General features: G+C 43.9%; 1 protein-coding gene across 4 annotated transcripts; it reads right to left on the reverse strand.

The window, feature by feature from the left end:
* Window positions 1-3,711: 3,711 nt before the first annotated feature.
* On the reverse strand, window positions 3,712-18,475 carry LOC118123930 (choline transporter-like protein 2). Of its 4 annotated transcripts, none has more exons than XM_035181643.2 (22): window positions 18,306-18,474; window positions 11,877-11,925; window positions 11,720-11,793; window positions 11,546-11,630; window positions 11,022-11,106; window positions 9,979-10,092; window positions 9,836-9,896; window positions 9,495-9,618; window positions 9,252-9,335; window positions 9,030-9,142; window positions 8,603-8,734; window positions 8,411-8,510; window positions 8,240-8,332; window positions 8,042-8,126; window positions 7,673-7,935; window positions 7,425-7,519; window positions 7,059-7,162; window positions 6,868-6,941; window positions 6,714-6,784; window positions 6,545-6,633; window positions 6,360-6,444; window positions 3,712-4,509 (listed from the first exon to the last, which is right to left on the reverse strand). In XM_035181643.2, the coding sequence occupies exons 1-22, from the start codon at window positions 18,331-18,333 to the stop codon at window positions 4,403-4,405; spliced, it is 2,115 nt and encodes a 704-aa protein (XP_035037534.1). In that variant the 5' UTR covers window positions 18,334-18,474; the 3' UTR covers window positions 3,712-4,402. The 4 variants fall into 4 exon arrangements, with proteins under 4 accessions (XP_035037534.1, XP_035037533.1, XP_035037532.1 ...); XM_035181642.2 differs by lacking the exon at window positions 18,306-18,474 and adding an exon at window positions 13,870-14,099; XM_035181641.2 differs by lacking the exon at window positions 3,712-4,509 and adding an exon at window positions 4,655-5,849 and having other exon boundaries at window positions 18,306-18,475.
* Between the last annotated feature and the right edge of the window lie 1,944 nt (window positions 18,476-20,419).

A 20,419-nucleotide genomic window follows, 5' to 3' on the forward strand; every position in this document is an offset into this window, starting at 1 on the left:
TCTCTTATTTCACTGACAGAAAGTCAACCTTACACCACATATTAATAACTTGGGTGGCACATAGTTTATCATATCTTCATGCATCACACACCTCAAGGCTCATATTAGGATCTTTTGTCCTGATTTCTCTGAAACAAAAGACACAAGTGGCATCGTTTCCTGTTTCCATGTTTCCTCTTCGTCTAAAAGTCTTGGCTCTGGGTTATTTTTGATGGCTTCATGTTTGACCCTGAGCTGTAAACACAATGTGACAGCGGTCAGTACAAGCCCCGCCCACACCTGCTGTCAACATGTCACCTCCTAACACACTGTTCAATTCTACAACTCTGATTCTAGCTGTTTATTAACCTGCAGTTGTTTTCCTGTCATTTGAACATGTTTCATATGAGCTGAAAACATGTCAGGCATCATGAATATGGAAAAACACAACTATGATGTTCACCTTCTTACATGTGCGTATTAACATTTACTCTTTGAAGCATATATCTGCAAAAAACATCTGAATCATGTGATCACAGTTTTATAAGTAAATCGTATATTTCATCGCTGAGGGTATAACTTCTACTCAGAACTTCACGAGTCACAAACCATGGCAACTACCTATCCTGGGACAGGTTGGGACGGGAAGGACGCGACGGTTGGAGCCTTCGTTTCTCAGGGATTGAAACAGGAAAAGACTAAAGGTGCCGCTATGACGCAGTTGGTCTTCAAACGCAGCCTCTGAAGGACGCAGCTCCTCAAACGAGACACACTTCAAGAGCGTCTCATCCGTGTTCGTCCCCTGGAAACGCTTCTTGTTGTGTTTTGTGTATTTGCATGTGTGTGTGTTTTACGTGTGTTGAGCTCCCAGGGCCACCGTACTGCTGAGATACTTCCACTTGGAGGACGTAGAAACAGGCCTCATACCACAGTGGTACTTTCTGCAGCGTGTAGGTATGAACACACTCTGCAGATTGTGTGAGACTCACGAGCAGCAGACTGAATGTTTTCATGTCAGGGATTAAAATCTGCTCCACGTCTGCACTGATTGGAGCAAACAGGAGCGTTTATTACCCCTGCACCCCCCCCCAGGGGTAACAGTCTGCAAGCACCAGAGGGGGGGGTATCTGAGATCATGTGTCAGCAGTGGACGAAGACGTGTCGGCCTGTGAGTCCCTGCTCCCCATCAGAGAGAAACACAATCTGAAAGTGTCGCTCACTTCGGGGACTTTCAGGCATTTGGTGTCTGGATTTCAGGAATTTCAAGGCCGATGCACAACAGCAGCGGCGAGGAATGAAGACCGACGCTTCTTTATCAACACAGGGACAAACTCTTTGCATTCATGGGCCTCGTGACTGGGAAAGTATGCCATTGACAGTGTGTTCACTGCTTCTCCGCTCTATAGCCTGATACTAGGAGTCTGAGGAGGCAAAAGAAAAACTGGAACTAACGCCCACAAGTCCAGACACAAAAACTTTGTTTTTAACACGTAACGAAGCCTCAGTGATCTGACTTAGTCCAGAATAACAAACCCTACGATATTCTATGTGAGCTTATGTCCCACACATCGTAAGAGAAACCGATCTTTGCACTGACAACCATCTCTGTCGTCTTTCTGTTGCTCTCATATGACCTCAAACTGAGGCCGGCACACGTTGTAGGTGAAAGCCTTCAAACGTAAAACTCCTGACAACAAGAGAAAAGTGAGACGCCGTGACTCAGACCTTCAAACACACTCAGACGTTACCTAAAGGCTATTTCACATTTCTTAAAGGTTGCCGGGGCGACAGTGGCTCATATCGAGTGCATGCCGGTCACAAACTGAAGAGCTGCACCGCTCCGGCTCATGACTCGGCCGTGGAATGAAAGAAAAACCCTCCAGGGACAAGCGTCGCTAACCACACGGGAGCTGTGACGCAAAACTGCTGAGAGAACTGCTTCTTTTGCGTTTCGAAGCAGTGCCTGGGGCCCCGAGTGAGAGAGGGGCCCCAGAGAACAGCTGATACATTGGTCTGGGAAACAAACAATTAGGGACAATCCCCTTGAATGTGCAATACATAACATCAGCCACTAGGGGTCCTACACTGTAGTTCTATGTATAAATGTGAGGGAGACCATCTTTTCAAAAGAAATTAGTTTATTGAGCATTGTAATCATATAAATTCAGTTAAAATAAATGTAGACTTTGAGAGAGGTTCTCCTCCTCATACTTCTTCTCCTCAGACAGATCCTCCTCCTCCTCCTGCTGCTCCTTTGGGCTCGAGATCTCTGCGTCCCTCAGTCGGAGCTGCTCCATCAACTAGTCTGCTTTCTGCTGGTTGATGCTCCTCACTGAGGTTGGAGACGTCCATCCCATTTCTTGAGACGGTCTCATTCTCATATTCAGAAGTGGACTTCTTCTCCATGTTCACCAGAAACCGCTTCATCCAACCATCCTCCCCCTGATGGATTTTCTGTCCTTCTTTCTCTGCTTCCTGCTGGTCGGGGATCACGTAGTCAGGTGGAGCTTCTGGTCCATCACAACTTGGAAGGTCCTGATGGGAAGAGGCTTTAAACTTCTTCCTTTGTGGTCGGTTGTCTCTCCTGGGCATGGTGCTGTGAGATGAAGACACCTTGTGGAAGAAAGTTGTTGAAGATCTGTTGTGGATTGCAGTGAAGTGATGAACGAACCAAAGGTAAAGCACAGAGTGAGTGAATGCTGGAAAATGGCTCGATACAGTATATAGTGGACCGTGCTTTGAAGTACCAATTGGCTTTAATCTTAAAATGGTCATACCTTTGATTCTTTGATATGACCTGTGATCTCCCTAAACGGCCGTCATTGATCTTCCAAGATTCTTAAAGATTCAGTTCTGCACTAAGCAGCTATGGTCAATATGTTGAACTATTATGTAATATCATTAACAATGTAAGGGGCCGTGGGACCATGGTTTCACCGCCGTGAGGAATCTGAGTGTTATCTCTGGATAAGAGGCTTTGTCCTTCTGACAGAGGGTTACAGAAAAAGTACACAGTATGAGTACTTCATAGTATTTGTGGCAGTAGTCTCACTAGTAGGAAATAGGACATGAACTCATCAGACAACATTTACTCAGAGTGTCAGTGGTTGTGTAGGTTTCTGAGTGGAAACAGCTTCGTCTCCCTACAGTCAGGATTCAGTTGTGTATCCTCAGGGGACACTAAATCTCCCAGAGTCGCCACCTGATCTGTTTGGCAAAGATTCAGTGACAGTGATGATGATATGAAACATGATGATAATCGTAAACTGTCCTGTAGGCGTCAGGTGACACTTCCATAAAGACAGAATTACAGCAGCTTCTGAACTGACTGTGAACTGGTTCAGCTGCTGTGCGCCACCTCGTGGTCACAAGTAGAACAGCAGCCACAACACTATGGCTGAGTGTTGTTAAAAAGTGGGTCACAGGGACAAAGAGGTGAATTAGTGTGTGTGTGTGGCTCTGAATGTTTAAAGTGCTTCCAACTGACCAATGTGTAGTGTTGACGACAGAGAATATCTGTGATCAATGTATGAAAACATTATTTTACATGCTGAAATTAAACAGATTTGATTTCCTCCAATCTATTTCTACTTTGTGTTCAATTTAAAATAAGAACCACAATTTTCAAAAGCTCTTACTTTCAGTTGTGGATATGTGCCTCAGGGATCCGTGGAGGTCGGACTCACAGGGTTTGTTGTTGGTTTCAGGACAAAAGAGCAAAGACACAACTAATAGTTTCTCACAAATATGTACAAAACTATGTTTTATTCCAAAAACTCTCAATCCAACTCCACAAATATGAGTTAAAAGTATAATACATTTGCTTTTGTTCCTTCTTATAAATCTCTCCATATGGTTGATAATAAAAAACAAATTGCACAGCATCATCATCATCAGATACATGAACGTGTATGAATGTAGAAAAGGCTTTGACTACGATATGCCTGACTGGCAGCGTAATGGCTTTGGTAACAATAAAGTTAGTTATTCAGATATTGCATAAGATTACACATTATAAAAACAAAATAAAGCTGAGATTAAAGCACTTTCTTAAAACAACTTTAATAGATAACCTTACTTTTATATGTAACGTGCAAATATTAAAAATAAAACCATACTCATTAAACCATATATATTTGATTTTTAAAAATTTACAACACACTTAAAATGTTTTTGGGAGATTTTAACTTCGCTCCAAAATCTTAAAAACCCACAATACGTGGGAATGAGAACCCGTTTTGAGATCCAGGCGAGACGCCACACGTTGGACTGAAGCACATTTGGTATAAAAACAAAAGTTAACGGTGGATGACACATGTGATTGTCCCCCTGCAGGCGTCCTGGGGACTGACTCTCGTCCAACCTGCTGTCCCCGCTGAGTCACCACAGTCGGTTTGAGGCTCACGCTGTCGCAGGGCGCGCTCTACTCCGCCGGCTGCGCCTTGTTCCTCTTGTTCAGGACTTTGCGGAGGCTCTCGGGCATCAGGTAGGGCCGCTCTGCGCTGCCGTCGTTCCTCTCCAGGTCCTCCACTGGAACGAGTTCAGACAGAAACAACATTAAATGAAGGTTTATTACAGCCACAGTTTTTCATTTCAAACTCTGAAGCACCATATTTTGTGTTCTGCAGATGTTTAAATATGTAATATATGAAATATTCATACCAGTAAACCTGAGGAAGTCAGAGGAACATTTAATTGGCTTCAGTAGAAAAAAGGCAATAACTGTAAATTGAATCCGTACATTTGTCGCAAACGTGCATCTATTCAAGTTAAAATCCTGTTTTGTGCAACAAAGACTTCAAAGCAAACACTGAAGATAAAAATCTACACAGATTAAAAAATATTCACTAGTACAGAAACGCATGTGAACAGAAGTTAAAGTGCATTGATAGAACAGCATTTTGAGGATTAGCACTGATGGTCATGTCTTTTCTTCCGTGTCCATAAACACTAAAGTACAAACAGACCAACTTTAACAACTCAGGCACATGAACGGCTTCAAGTTTCCGTTTGGCCAGTGGCAGTGGAAGGACTAAAAAAAAAAAAGGTTTAGAAATATCAGTTATTCAGTGAAGCAGTTTGTCCGTCGCATTCAAAACGACCACGAACCAACAGGAGAAAGTTTCTAATCCACTTAATCGCGTCCCAGTAGGAAACCATCACGTCATCACTTCATGCAGCAGGTTGAGAATGTGTAATATTCACACGTACACTTTAAAGAGCTCCTTTCAGGAGACATGCTTGACGTCCGATTGACCATTCGCTAAATCACTGTGGCTTCAAGCTTTTCTTTTTCAAATCTTTGAAATCTTTCAACATTTTGCTGCCACACAGCTTCACCACGTTTAGAAACCAGCAGCTTCACAGACCAGCTGGTTACGGTTGCTCAGCTCTGATTGGACAAATACTGTCTGGAGACTAGTGAATAGTCAATCAGGAAAAAACAATATTCATAACATCTCATGTCCAACGTTTCCTCGTGTTGAAGGACAGTAAAGTTAAAGGGAACCAGTCAGTTGTGAACGAACCCGGCCACTTTAAGGCATCGTCTTCTGTTTAGTGCAACATTTTTAATTTTCCCCATTGGGCAACAACAAAGTACCAGCTCCTCTAACATTTCAGGGTTCAACTACAGCCGTTTGAAAAGGTGTCGGGTTTTCAGTGAACAATCATTCTATGAGAACTCCTCTAAGAAGCAGCGTCCTCCTCTTTAGTGTGCCGCTCTGTCATCTGGACGTCTTCTTCGTCTCGTTGCAGAGACGAAGACGAGGGCGGATCCTCGGCCTTGTTCTTCCACAGAATCTCGTGAAGGGTTGACGACATGTAATAAGGCCTCGCGGCTGACCCGTCATTGCGCTCCAGGTCTTCGCCTTATCGTGCGCGAGTGTGTGTATTCGTACGTGTTAATGGGTGGAACAGAAGGTTAGTATATAAAAAGGGCCAGTAGGGGGAGGAGGGAGGTGAATTGTGGGAAGTGAGAAAAGGAAGGGCGAGACAAAAAGAGAGAGAAAGTCAAAAAGTAAGCAAGCAAAGGCACCGATAAGCACTTTAGATTGTGAATAGAGTCAGCTTGAAACCAAGCAGCAGCCGTTGCCCCAGTTTAACCCACTGTAAAGCCACAGGCTGTTATTTTGAAATGGTGGCGAAATTCTGAGAAACCACATTCATGCAATTTTTAGAAATTAGAGACAGCACCATCACCGAAAGCAAAGTGAGGATTCATGAAGTGAGAAAAGCTCTGAGTCATTGTTAAACTTCCATCAGTGACTGATCCGTCCCTTTCTTCAACACAGCTCGTCTGACATGTTGGTTCTTATGTGTAAACTCCGTCTGACACTGGTGCAGATTATGTGTTAGAACTGCTGAGTGGGGCTACTCACAGAAACAGAGGAACAGAGTGTCCACACACATGGCGTACACGCTGAAGAAGCCGTTGGCGATGAGGTACGAGCCGACCACCACAGTCTGGGGAGGACACGAACAATACCAACACGCATCAGAACCAAAACAAAGCTGGGAAAACTGGAATTTACAGCAATAGAACAAAAGGGACTGTATGACTCACCAGGATGGGCACCCAGTAATAGTGGAGATTGGGTGCTGTGTTCTCAAAGGCCGCCACTCTCCCAGAGAAGAAGAAGAAGGCAAAGACCCCTGGGGAAGCAAAGCTCTCGTCAGACAACGGATCCTCCTCCAGTCGGCATTAGGAACGAGGAGGAAATAACCAAACTCACCCACGAGTCCAACGATGAGCAGTTTGCCCAAAAACAGGAGGAAATCTGTCACTTTATCCAAGACAGCCACTCTTTATTAAAAAATAAAATGAGATTGTTACACAAATAACACACATTATATTTGTTTTGTGTAAACTTATACAGTAACACTCACCTGATCATGTTCCTCATGAGGAGGAAGAAGGCATCTTTGGCTGAGGCACAGAAGTTTTTGCCGTAAATTGCCACCTAGAGACAAAATGGACTCATTACATCTGAATATTGCCGCATTATGAACATCACAGTGTGGATCAGTTTTTATGAAGAGGGCGGAGTTCAGTGAAATACAGATAAACAGACACACACCATGATGTAGGCATTTCTGTTGAGGAACTTGATGCATTTCTCCAGACACCAGAAGCAGCACTTCAGACAGCACAACAGGAACTTGGTGAACTTATTGTGGGTTCCTGTGAACGAGTCAATGATAAGTGAGCATTTAAAAAAACAGTGGAACAAACAAGTTTTCAAAGTTATAACCAAACACAAATATAAAGAAATAAAGAGACAGTTACTTGAATAAGGAGTTTTTCAAATCGTTACTCTTCAATAAATAAACCTCCAGAGGGAAACATGGTGCAATAAAACTGCAGCTCATTTCCGTCACTGACGTTGTACAAACTAAGTTTTGTGTTTTGATTAATTAATGTTGATCCAGAAAAAGTAAAACACCTTTGAGCTTGTGGTCCAGATACTCCAGGAAAACCCGGATGATCTGAATGATGGAGAGAATGAGAGAGCCGAACGCCAGACTTCCAGTGTGATACCTAGAACGAGGCAAAGACACAACGGCTCAGTAAGGAACGAACTAAAGTAATAAAATAAATGAACGAAAAGACAGAAAGAAAGACAAGATAAATAAAGAAATTAAATAAAGAAAGATAAGTGTAAGTGAACCACAGCTTCCTCCACACACACACCTGAGAGATCTCCCGAGGGAGGAGAACACTGGGAAGGCCGGCATGTCGTCCGGCTTCACCGAGGCCCAGTAGTACGAGGAAAAGGCTCCGGCGAGCGTCATCTGTCCCAGGCCGATGACGAAGTTGGCGCACCAGAAGAAGAGGAAGACGTTGTAGAACTGAAGGACGATCAGGTATTTGTGGTAAATCGTCTCCCCGCCGTAAAACGCAAAGAGGCACTGGGAGTCGGGACACTGGGTTTTCATCGAACTGGTCGAGTAGTTCTGAGCAGGTTGGACGGAGAGATTGTTTACACAGGAGATTTAATGATGTAAACATAAATGTGCACGAAAATAAATCTATAAAGATGCTGTAAAATTAGAAACTTACGGCCGGCTCACAAATTGTCCTCGTGTGTTCACACGCCGTCTCGTTGAAAACTTTGTAGATGGGTTCGTTTGAGGTAGACAGGAAACTGATCAGTTCTGTCAAGGATCACGATCACTGGGACATTTTGACAATAAATACAAACATCAATCAAAACTCTAGATTCCTCCTGATAAGATCGACTGGGAAGTGAAAGGATACACAGCAGTGACGGCCCAGTAGGCGATGACGATGGCCAGGAGGAGGAAGGTGAAGAGCGGGTAGAAGAGGGAACACATCACGTGACCAATGGCTCTGTAAACACAACAGTGTCACTGGTGGTCACACACAACACAATCAAAAACAGAAAACGAATCTTATCCTCTGTCTGACCTGCTGGCTTCTTTGATGAGAGCGATGGCGATGAGGATCCTTTTCCTGAGGAAGATGAGCAGCAGGATGATGATGACTTCCACAATGGCCAGGATAATGACTGAAGAAGTAGAACGACAGAGGGAGGGATCATGTGGATGTCTTCATTTTACAGCAACGTGTTGGTGTGTGTGAAATGTGCTGTGCACTGACTGAAGGCCAGCCAGGTCTGTCTGATCTGCAGGTAGACGGTGAAGTCCGTCTGGAAGCCCAGATCCTGGAGGGTCACGTTAGAGCCTGGCTCTCCCTTCAGGGCAACGTACTCCATGGAGCAGTGGAAGATACCTGAGCACCAAACAGAGATATTGGTTTTTTTTTAAAAACTGTAATGACAAGGTTGCCGGTTCAGCCCCGGGGTCTTTCTGTGTGGATTTGGCTTGCTCTGGGTTTTCTCCAGGTCCTCTGGCTTCCTCCCACAGCTCGAAGACGTGCAGATTGAGGATTAGTTTGAGTGGAAACTCTTACAGAGACTTCTTTGAATTCCTGTCTCAGCATTCTCAAGTTGGAAGGTTTGCTGAACCACCTTTTTGGAACAGGCTCCCCGAGCATGGCAGAGATAACGATGATCTACTGTTCTTACCGTATCCTATCACCAGTATCACCAACACAATCATGACCCAGACCATGATGCCGGCCAGGAAGCGCAGGAGGATGATGAAGAGCAGGCTGAGGAGCATGGCAATAACCAAGCCTCTGGAGAGAGAGAGAGAGGAGGGGGCGTGAGAAGGGAGGGTGAGAGGGAGCAGTAACACCAGCCCATGTTCTTTCTGTACAAACAACTGGATCAAAGTGAGCGTCTTACATGAGAATCCAGTACCAGGACTGTGTGTAATCCTCAAAGATCTTCATGACCACCTGACGAGCCTCAATAACCACGGTGGCGTTCCTGCAGAGAGATTCTTGTGTTTATCAGCTCGAGCACCGTGAAATTCCTCTAAGCGATATTTGTAAAAATAGAAAGTGGCAGGTTCAGACGGGTCAACGCTCATTTCACGCCGTGACACTCGAAGCAGTCGTGTCACAATAACTGCAGAGATGGACTCACTTGACTCCGTCCAACAGGTCCTTGGCATCTCGAATTTTCCCACTTCCATCTTCGAAGTGGGAGCTGTTTCCCACAGTTATCACCCCGCCCTTCTGACCCAAGGCTGGGAAACACCTGCGTGTGACTGGAGGACGAGTGGGAGAAATTACAGCTTTTTATAGAGACACTGGGTGAGTACAGATCCACAACATCCCCCTATACTCTTGTGTATTTAATGAAAAGCTCTTTACCGAATGATTTTATCATATTTAATCTTAACCTGCTGTTCATATTAAATTTCATTTTACTTTTCTTGTTCTATCGTAAGCTTTAGATGATGTGTTTCGTGGGATCCCACTCACAGGGCTTGCTCGGCATCAGCATGGCAGGACAGAGGTCTAACCGGAGGATTTCTGGAATACCCTGAAACACAGTATACGTGGATGATCAAAACAAAGTGAGGGAATCGAGACATTAGAAAGAAGCATCGCAGCTTTAAACTCACCATCCTGTTTGTCACGCCGTCCTGGCAGAATTTCTTGTAGTACTCAAAGTCCTTTTTGTTGCTGTAGGCTTTGACTAAGGTCATGAACTTGTCGGGACACTTCTCCACACACATCTGAACGGGAGGCGGCGTTCACATCGAGTGCAGGGAGAGAAATCAGTGGTCATGGGTTCAGACAATACAAGCAGCAGAGCAGAGAGAACGAATGCCAACACTCAGTTTGGTCTTTGTGAAACAGGAAGAAAACAAAAGCAGCAGCTTTTTTTTCTCCACTTCCATGAAAACATGCTAATTAAAAGCAGGTTTTGAGTCTGTTCCAACTGAGAAAGTAAACTTGAAGCAGTCAGTGATCAGACTGAAACACACGGTGCTGCTGGCGGACACCGTTCTACCACAGTGCCAAAAGATAAAGCAGGTTGTGGAATGAGATAAATAATTATGAGTGATGTCCATTTTGTGTCCCACTTCTGACTAGGACACCCGCGGGGGACACACACTTTGTATCATTTCCTGTTACAAGGGGCGTCTCCAGCATTCAACAAGTGTGAAAACGTTTGCTGCAAATAACACTGCACAGCACAGCACCAAGTTAGAGAGCTCTGACGTTATTATGACAAGTGTCAAGTTGGTTTTGGTTCAACATGAAACTGTGGCAGGACAAATTTAAATATGTGGGTCTGCCACAGTCTATGTATTTAACGGGAAACACTATTAGATATTTTTTTACTTCTCGTTGTCTCAACTTTGAAAGACTTCCGACAGACAGCGCAGTTTGCTTCATCAGCACTTCGCGGCTTTAACTACGAGTACTCGACATTATCGAGTCACTTATCGTTAATCGTGCATTTCCCCATGTTCATAAATTAGTTTAACGGATAAACATAACCAGACGTAGATGTAGGATGCAGTGGAGGTAATTAGATCATGATTTACTTCTTTTTAACAACCCCCTCGTTACTAAAAAACATTCATGGCATTAGATACAACAATAGTTTAACATAAGCAGAGAAGATCACACGGGTGGAAAGGAGTGGAGCTCACACCTGTGTGGTGGGACACTGGAACTCCAGCAGCACCATGGGGCTGGCACACTTCATGATGTTGAAGTAGAACAAGTCTCGCTTGTTTCTGTTCGACAGAGGGAAAAAACAGACATGAGGTTCTGCCAGGCTGCATACGCATGTTTTTGCCATCTTGCCTCTATTAGGGGGGAGTTTGGGTTTGTTACTGGTGAATCAACAACAGACCATCATCATCATCTTTTTCTTTCTATGACAAAATACCCAATGGTGATACAAACATCACAGAAGTGAGAAGAATGGACTCAACAGTGGTTTGTATCGACCCTGACGAAGGAAAGACAGCGGAAACCATTTGGTGAATAAAACATGGTGGACTGGAATTCTATTACGTGTTTTAATGTAGATGGATTTGCAGTTTAAACTTTAATGTACCGTGTGTGTGTGTGTGTGTGTGTGTGTGTGTCTGTGTGTGTGTGTTCTCAAAGAAGAAAATGTCCATGAGCGCACCATGCATAGTCAGACCTATAAATGGAAAAGCAACTCACTCGAGCTTGGTGCCGGCCTGCCCACAGAACTGGCCCCGACTGTCTGTGGGGTAGATCACCTTCCTGGGGTCCCCCTGTGACCAGGCTGTTGGCACGACAGTATAAATTCAAAGGTCATCAAAAGGTTGTGTGTGTGTTTTCGTATCTCTTTTTGTAAAAGGTGGGTTTCCTTACCGAGTATTCCCACTGCGACATAACCCAGGATGGCGATGCTGAAGAGGACGCAGCACACGATGTCTGTGCAGCCTCTGAAAGGGGAGCAGACGTTTGTGTTGGGTGTTCATGTTCACGCTCTTATAACCAGGGTTGGAAATCACATCTCTAGTCTCACCTGTTGTGGATCGGGCCCTTGAAGGTCGGGTCAAACTTTCTTGGCTCCCCTGCATTAAAAGAAAGAAGTCATCAGTCAGTGCACCCTTAGCACCCCGACTCCTGGAAACATGGCTCGGTGGTGGGAGCTCTTCAGAGATGTTCAGGAAACACAACATCTTTAAAAAGCGGAGATGCACCTTCAACCCCCGCTCCAATTTTTAGAGGGAGGGAGGATTTAACGTTAAGAAACATTACGCCCCCTCTTTTCCTCCCATTCTCCTGTTAGAGGACTTCTCCCTTCAGGCAAAGACGCCTGGCAACCGGACAAATTCCTCTCTGGTGACTGAGCCAAAGAGCAGACAAAGCCAAACCAACATCCACAGCCACTAGAGGGGTGTAAGTTATTTATGGAAGTTCATTTTATTATGTCAGGATTTGAGTTTTATGCCAAAAACAGTCACTGAAAATGAGCCAACTTACATTTTTGTACGTGTGAAAGTTACTATATAGGTTGAGAAAACAAGGCCTCCTTCAAATTCATGAAGTACAAACTAAAAACACGATTTAACAAACCCCAAAACATCCACTGCTTGTATACGGTTGTTGTTCTCAGGACGTACCACGGTGTCACTGTGAGTTCTGACCATCAGGATCAGGGACACAGTTTAGTTCGCTGCAGGTTATCTGAGGTCAGTGGGTCTGAGGCAGGAAGCTCAGTTTTAGTTTTCTATGCAAATTCATCTTGCAGCTATAAAAGCCAAGCAAACAAACGCTAGACAGATTAAAAGGCTGCACATCATCACCCCTGTAGCCTAAAAATAATGTTATATACAAAACTAGAATAGTGTACGTCCAACAAGGCGTCCAAATTCCCAAACTACACCAAATTTCACACACTCATAGATACGAGTCCCCTGAATGTGTCAGATTTTTCTCCAGCCGTGATTCATGAATTACTCCCGTGGAAAACAGCTCCAAAAACCTAAAGAGCTCCTCCCTGACTCGCTCCACATCCTTGCACCAAATTTCGTGGAAGTCTGTTCAGTAGTTGTTGTGTAATCTTGCTTTAAATAAAACATACCAACCAGCAGACAGACAGAGGGACAGACAGAGGGACAGACGGACGGACAGAGGGACAGAGAGACAGACAGACAGACAGACAGGGGTGAAAACCTCAAACCCTCCATCTTGTATTTGTGTAGCATTTCTCATCGGATCCTGACTCCTTCTGTGTCTCATCCTTTTCAATGTCTCATTTGAATGTAGTCCTACACCTTAGTAAAGCAGTGTATCTGAACGCTGCTGTAGAAACGAACTTGCCAAACCTTAAGCATCTATACGGGACTGTGATATTCTCTGTGGCGTCTTTGCATATTAATTATGTATGTGGCGAGCGGGATAATGCTGTGGCAAGCGTTTAGTAGACGAGCTCTCAGAGGTCACAGGGAGCACAAGCTTTGTTTTTCAGAAATCCAGCTCAGTGTCTGTGACAAGACATGGCTTTAACTGATTAGATATAAACTTGAGATTAATTTGCACAAGTCCAAACCAATGAGTTACAGAGGGGTGAGGTCGACTGAGGCCTTGTTAACTTGTGTGCAGCTGCAGGAGCTGGTGTCCGGCCGACGGAAGCGTTTCTACCTTCAGAAGAAAAGGTTTGCTCGCCTGCTGAGTCAGGACCAACACACGGCTCACAAACATTTGAACAAACACTGATAAAAGCAGCTCCCTGCGTTCACACACCTGTACAATCAGAGGCTCCGCGCGTACACACACACACACACACACACACACACACACACACACACAGACCAGACACACACCCATTCCCACCTCAGTGTTGACATGCTGATACTGCTGCTGCTCCAGTTTCACTCACAACACACACCTTACCACACAGATTCTTTCCATGCAGTTAAAACACAGAAGTGTAAAGATTGAGCCATTTGATGTGACTATGGATGAGAAAACAGCTGCAAATCTATATAAAAACAGTAAAATAAAAGAGTTACCATTCTTTCCAAAATATTCTTCTTCCTCAGGCATGGTGAAACTGGTTGAAATGCACAGAGAACCCTTCACAGCCACTTCCCCTCTTCACTGCCTCCTCCCTGTGAGCTGGTTCAAATGAGCGAGAGCCACCAGAGACTCAGGTATTGAGGAGGAGAAACCAGTCCAACCTGTCGGTGAATAGCTGCGAGCCCAGGGCAGCCAGCAAAGCTCCACCTCGGCCTCCCCCCCCTCCCCCTTTCTGCTTTTACTCTGAAACAACTGCCTCTTTGCAATCTGTGCTCCACCTGTGCATCTCCCTCTGTCTCCTCCCACGCTCCCGGGAGGTTTTCCTCTTTAGTGTCTGTCTAAAAAACTGGAGAGCGAAGTGATCTGCAGGGAGAGAGACGTGGACTCTGAGGAGAGAGGGAGGGACTGCTGTTGTGTACGAGGAGGTTGTGTAGCTGTTATCTAAAACATGTGTTTGGAGAAAACAAGGAGGAATTCTCTCTCCTGGGTGTTTTGTGTGTCATGGAGGAGGACAGATTGGATTCAGGTGTGCAGGTTGTTCATGGCTGCAGATATCATCACCTGCAGGAAGTGACAGCTCCAACTATTCGGCTTAAAAATAATTACAACTGTGCGATGTGTTGACTAATTGCAATTAAACAGCCGTGTGGAGCAGAAGAAAAAGGATCCGAGCAGGTCTCCTCGCCTCAGCGTGTTTTCTCCCATCTTGTGGGGACACGGCTGTATTGCACTGAGACCTCAGAGCAGACAGAACAACTTTCCAGCTCCCAGTTCTTTCTGTACTGAACAGCCAAAGGCTAATCAGAGAGTTTCCAGTGAATTCAAATTTCAACAAAGACTCCACAGAGGCTGCAGATGCCAATTTCTGTCCCTCTTTTCCCCCCCGATGCGGAAAAACTGAAGGTTTCCACAAGTTTTATTCCTGTTTCATGGCCAATGTTACTGATGCATGTACCAATTCCCATCAGGAGTATATTGCTATGGCAGTAGTTTCCTAAACAAAAAGCTTTTTCACAGAGAAGACGTGACTAGTTTCTGGGGAATTTGTTTTTGTTTAGACGGCAACGACATCACAACTCGGAGAGCGGAAAACCTCCAAACGTCTCCACATGAAACTCACTAGATCGGCTTTTTTATTTGGATCTGCACCAAATTGCCCGCACACATAAATAACAGTCGAGTTCTTCCCTGAGAAATCAATGATATAAAGAAAAAAATCAACATTTAATGGGTTCTTCACTTAACTATACTGCATCCTTGCTCCATAATACAACAACAAGTAGTTCTAACTTCCATCTGTTCTGTCACTGATGTTTTGCATCATGTAAATGTTTTCCTGGACGCTCCAGATATCAGATAGTCTGACGTGAGAGTGACACAGAAGACACAGCTCCTGCTGTTCAAACCGGCCCAGCGAGGTATTAGTGACAGTGAGCAATAGTTTGAATCTGTTGGAAGCTCCCCACGGGATCTCAGCTAATTCCAGTGAATCACCACAGAGCAAACAACCTGGAGATAAACAAATGACACTTTGCTCTCGTGGAACAACTTGTGAAATGTCAGTGTTTTTCTAATGAGGGTTTACATGGGCACCCATTACAGACAATGGGATCTACTGGGAAAAGTGTTGGAGAGGAAGTGATGGTTCATAGAAACACACACAAAGTCAAAATGTCTGCGATTGTGAAAAAGGTCAAAGTTTAAGTTTCACATTCTGGTCTTTGTAATGTGACTCAGATATGAAGAACTTTGACTTTATGCCAAATTGCTGACATTTTAGCAAACTCTGGCTAACGCTCTAAAATCCGTACTTCTATACTTTAAAGACGTGGTTTTGGATCAATACATATATTTGAGAACATGCCGATACCAGACAGATATTGTAAATGCTGGCATCAGAATCAAAACCTCTTTGGCTCTTGCTGCTGTTTTATAAAAACATTCAAATCCATCTTACTGATAGATGAATTGCCTTCTAGGAGAACAACAAGATTCCCTTCCTGTTTGGGTTCATCACATCCGTTCGAAGGCCAGTAGCAAACTCAGGAAAGCATCACGCCATTAAAAATATCATGACCCCGAGTCCAAGTGTCTGATATCTACAGTTTACAGCTGCTGCCTTCCCTCCCATGTCTCATTACAGTAAGAGGGTGTGGAGTCTCTCAGTTCCAGATCTATTTATAGTGTCGAGTGTAACAAAGGAAACAACTCGAATCAAACACGAATCTATGAAAAAAAATAGATCAGAGTTGTCTTCAACATCCACAGTGAGATGTTGAACTTCACTGTGAAACAAAGTTTGGAGCATTTGAACCAGAAAATCTGGTTTCGGAAACGTCTGACGTTGTGGAATTTTCCACACAACTTTATCTCAACTTGATCTGTGACTGCCTCTCTCCTGCTTCCACTTCTGACTCGAACATCATCTCCTTATCTCTGGTGGGAGAACTCAGACGCAGATCTAATTCAAATGGAATAAGACAGAATGAGTGAGAAGACATGAGATCAGCCAAGATCAGCAGAAGAGGAAAGTGGTCCTAACAGAGGACAGATCTCTGGGGTGGTCCTGACTCCACGTCTTCTCTTCTCCTCCTTCTCTGTCCACGCTCATTTCCCCTGACCTTAATAACCAATCAGACTCGCACTGCTCTGAACACGCCTTTGTCTTTCTCTCCGCGGGCAAGTTGGCACGACCACAGACAGTTAGCAGGGTCACACAATGCTGCCTGGGTTGTCCCGGGCACACAGCACATTTAAGTGGAAACGCATTGGCTGCAATGATGGAGACGTCTTCGGCTGTTTGTGCGTAAATACGGCTCAGTACAGTAACTGAAGCGAGGAGGAAAAACTGCAAATGTAGCTGAAACACGCAATGAAGGAAAGGTCAGAGAGACTCGGGATCTGGTTTCAAACCACTCTCCTAAAAATGGCTTATAATTACGCCCGATCTCCACCAGGGCCGGGCTGCACGGCTGCTTCACGTCCTCTCATTGAGGTTTCTTCATTTAATCGCAGCCTGAAATTACTCCAACATGTGAAACTGGGGCAGAGCCTCCACTTTCCTCTGAAGTGCTCCCCCCTCGGCTCGGTTAAGATTTTCTGCCTTTGCCTTCTTTTTTTAGCCGGTTTCGCCCAGACTCTCAAAATACACTTGCTGTTTCCCGGGGCTCTTAGCTCATAGTGATTTCTGACATGAATGTGCAGCTGAGTTACCGCCGTCTTCTCGTGGATTGTCTCCCGTGCTTCTCCCTATTGAGTCAAACTGTATTCTGGCTGTTACAAGCAAGCAAACACTCAACTGTAATTCCTCTGGTGGAGGGTTTGTAATGTTTAGTCCTGATGTGGGAGGCAGAGCGGAAAAAAAAGGGCGTGTGTGCGGGGAAGAGGAGGGAAACACTACGTTAAAGCCACATAATGGAAACCAGCAGACAGTCGAGGTCTCATCTCTACTCGTCAACATCCTGGGACAGACTCAGGACATGTCCACATTGTAATGCACGACACGTTACTGCAGAAAAGTACAAATCACAGAAATGTGCATCGTTGTTTTGACCCCACAACGAGGTCTTTAAGGTGTGAAGACGCGCCGAAGACATGCTTTGTCTCTCAGTGTAAATCATTTATTGCCGGATTTATCTTGATTCAATGCACTTCCCAGGGAAAAAGGGGGCAGCTGAGGAAGGAGCAGCACGTCTCAACCAGGGTGTGTCACTGTGAAAACACGTTTACGAGGGGTACAGAGGGCGTAATTACACCCACAAAGAGCAGCAATCAAAACCACTGAAGGTACAGACACAGTATGCAGGGATCACGCTTCAAAGGAAGTGTAGGTTGTGAAATGAAGGATATTTCTCAAAATGACACTATATGTATCAAGAGATGCTGAAGAAATGAGGCAAACAAATGAAGAATTTTCAAATAAACAAATAAAGAGACACTGCACTGAACGATACAGATTCAGTAAAGGATTGCCCTTTCAGTAAAATGTAGATTATGTGTAATTTTAAGTTTATTTCTAGTATGAGGCTGCTAAGACGTGGGTGACAAATGAACACCCTCCTCACACGCTGGAGGTATTTTCTAATAAACAACTACACACACAGGATGGAGGTATTCTCTAATAACTGCAGCTCTATACATAGCTGGGCATGATCCCCATACCAGTCTGAGGAATGTGGCAGCAACTGGTCAAGCAGCAGACAAGCTGGGACACTGCAGACAGTACACAGCAGCCACCATGTTGAATGATCACAACATGAGATGCATCTGCTGATCACTCAGAAGTGAGGAGCAGACGAGCAGATAACATCGGAGCCATCAGCAGAATAAGAAGCCACAGACACGAGAGACATGCTGGAAACAGAACAGACGCTAACTTTGTTGTAGTTGAACTCCTGGTGTCTTAGAAAGTGAAGTTTCAGTCAATTACCATATTTCGGTTTCTCCTCCAGTTCCATGGTTCTACACAGAGGTGCCTTCGGGACCCAGAGCTGCTCTCGCGGCTACAGCATAGTCTGCGGGCCGGGGTTCTGGCTCCGTGTTCGGCTTCTGTCCGACTCACACCCCGAGGAGGAGTCCGATCCACAACCTCCAGCGTTTAAAGAGAGGAGCCCTCCCGAGCGGGGAGCCGACCAATCACAGCGCCGCACAGCGAGACTGACAACAGGCTGAGCCAATCAGCAGGGGGAGGGCGGGAGTTTCAACCGTTCCCGTTAACTGATAAATAAAAGTGAAAGGGGAAATTAACTCCTCACAGAGTTATAATTAAATGAAGATGAAAATAAATATGAAAATAAAAACAAATATATATATATATACTCCTCTCAGAGCGAAAATGGAAGTGAAATAAAAATAAACCAAAATTTAAAAATTAAAAATTAAAAATTAAAAATACAAATGAAATAAATATAAATATAAAAAAAATAAATATAACTATACCCCTCTCAGAGCAAAAATTAAAGTAAAAATAAAATACAAAATAAACTCCTCACAGAGCTAAAATTAAAAAACTCTTGAGATTTCTCTGCCCTCTCACTGAGTTATTAGGGTTAGGGTTAATTGTACAATTAAATTCTATAACCAATTAATTCACACGTGGTCTTGTTTAGTGTTTGTCCATCATCAGCCATTCACGGTGAATTTTTCTCGGCAAAGCAGTGACATAGCATATCTTTGATAGGCCTGACTGCGATGCAAGACAACATCAATTATAAAAGCTAATATATTCATTCATAATTCAGCTCGCAGGCTTTGGCCCGGCCTGGTCTGACTCTGCACTCTGAGCTGCTCACAAGCTGCACCGGAGGCTGCAACCTCTGCTTTACTGAACTCTGGTTAAAGTAGAAATACAACAATGTGTTGTGAATCATCATGTTTACAATTGAATGTTCAGGATCATATCAAGAAGTATAATATCAGAAATTCATGTGCACGCACCACATCAACGCACATGTGTGTTTCTGTCCACACCATCAAGTGTAGACCACACAGTGAAAATTTGTTGTAAATGGAATTAAAGTTAAAAACAAGGCTTACCTCTATTTGGCATGGCAGTAGGTGGCGCTATCACTATCACTACATAAAGACGTGTAGATCTGTTCAGGTCAAAAACACTCTCTTGTTTCTCTTCAGATCGTATAAATCTTTCACCTGTGCAACAATCTAAAACATCAAAGGATCTATGACCACTGACATTAAAGCAAACTGAAAAAACAATGAATTCTTTGATTCTTTGAATTCTACTGTTCTCTTATTTATAGCCTGGGTGGAGTTAAGTCACAACCAAGTGTGATTCTTTCAGTTTAAAGGGATAGTTCACCCAGAAATGAAAAGTGTTTGAGTCCACAAAACACTTGTGGAGTTTCAGGGGTAAACAGCTGATTGGTGACCCATCTTCAGACAAAAACACAACATGCTTCACACTGTGTTCAGACCTTCAGAGTGAGTCCCTGACCAACTCTATCTAGATCTACTAGCTTTTTATTATTACATTTATTATTATCTATTGTATTATTGATCACAATTTTAAAATATACTCAGAAATACTAATTCGTTCGATGCACCAGCTGTTTTTTGAAGCCCTTACTTCACACTATGTTGATTTACTGAGTGAATTTGCAGCCAAGTCACATTCTCTGCGTCAGACTGTCTGAATCCTCGGAAAGTCACAGAAACCTTTGAACAAATTAAGTTTTTCTTGGTTATTACAAACTAGCAGACACCCGACACTAGCCAGATCAATTCTAATGCTGTAGGTGTTGTTGGTGTAGATGTGTTAAGCAGAAAACCTAAGGAGAGATTTGAAAAAAAGACAATTTGACCTCTACCTGGTTGACCCCATTTAGAGGAAAAGCCAGTTATATAAAACTTTTAGGTTTCTAAAGTAATTAAAGCTGTTATATATAAATATATATATATATTATTCATCCAGAGTAAATGAGTGTTGAGGACTTGTCTGAACTTATTTCAAGGATTAGTGTGAGCTGACTTTTATTGTGTATCTATATTTATTCTGGGAACTCCTCCAGCTTCACGCCCCTGCTA

Source organism: Hippoglossus stenolepis, chromosome 16 (assembly GCF_022539355.2).
Source record: "Hippoglossus stenolepis isolate QCI-W04-F060 chromosome 16, HSTE1.2, whole genome shotgun sequence".
In the NCBI taxonomy this organism is placed as follows: Eukaryota; Metazoa; Chordata; class Actinopteri; order Pleuronectiformes; family Pleuronectidae; genus Hippoglossus; species Hippoglossus stenolepis.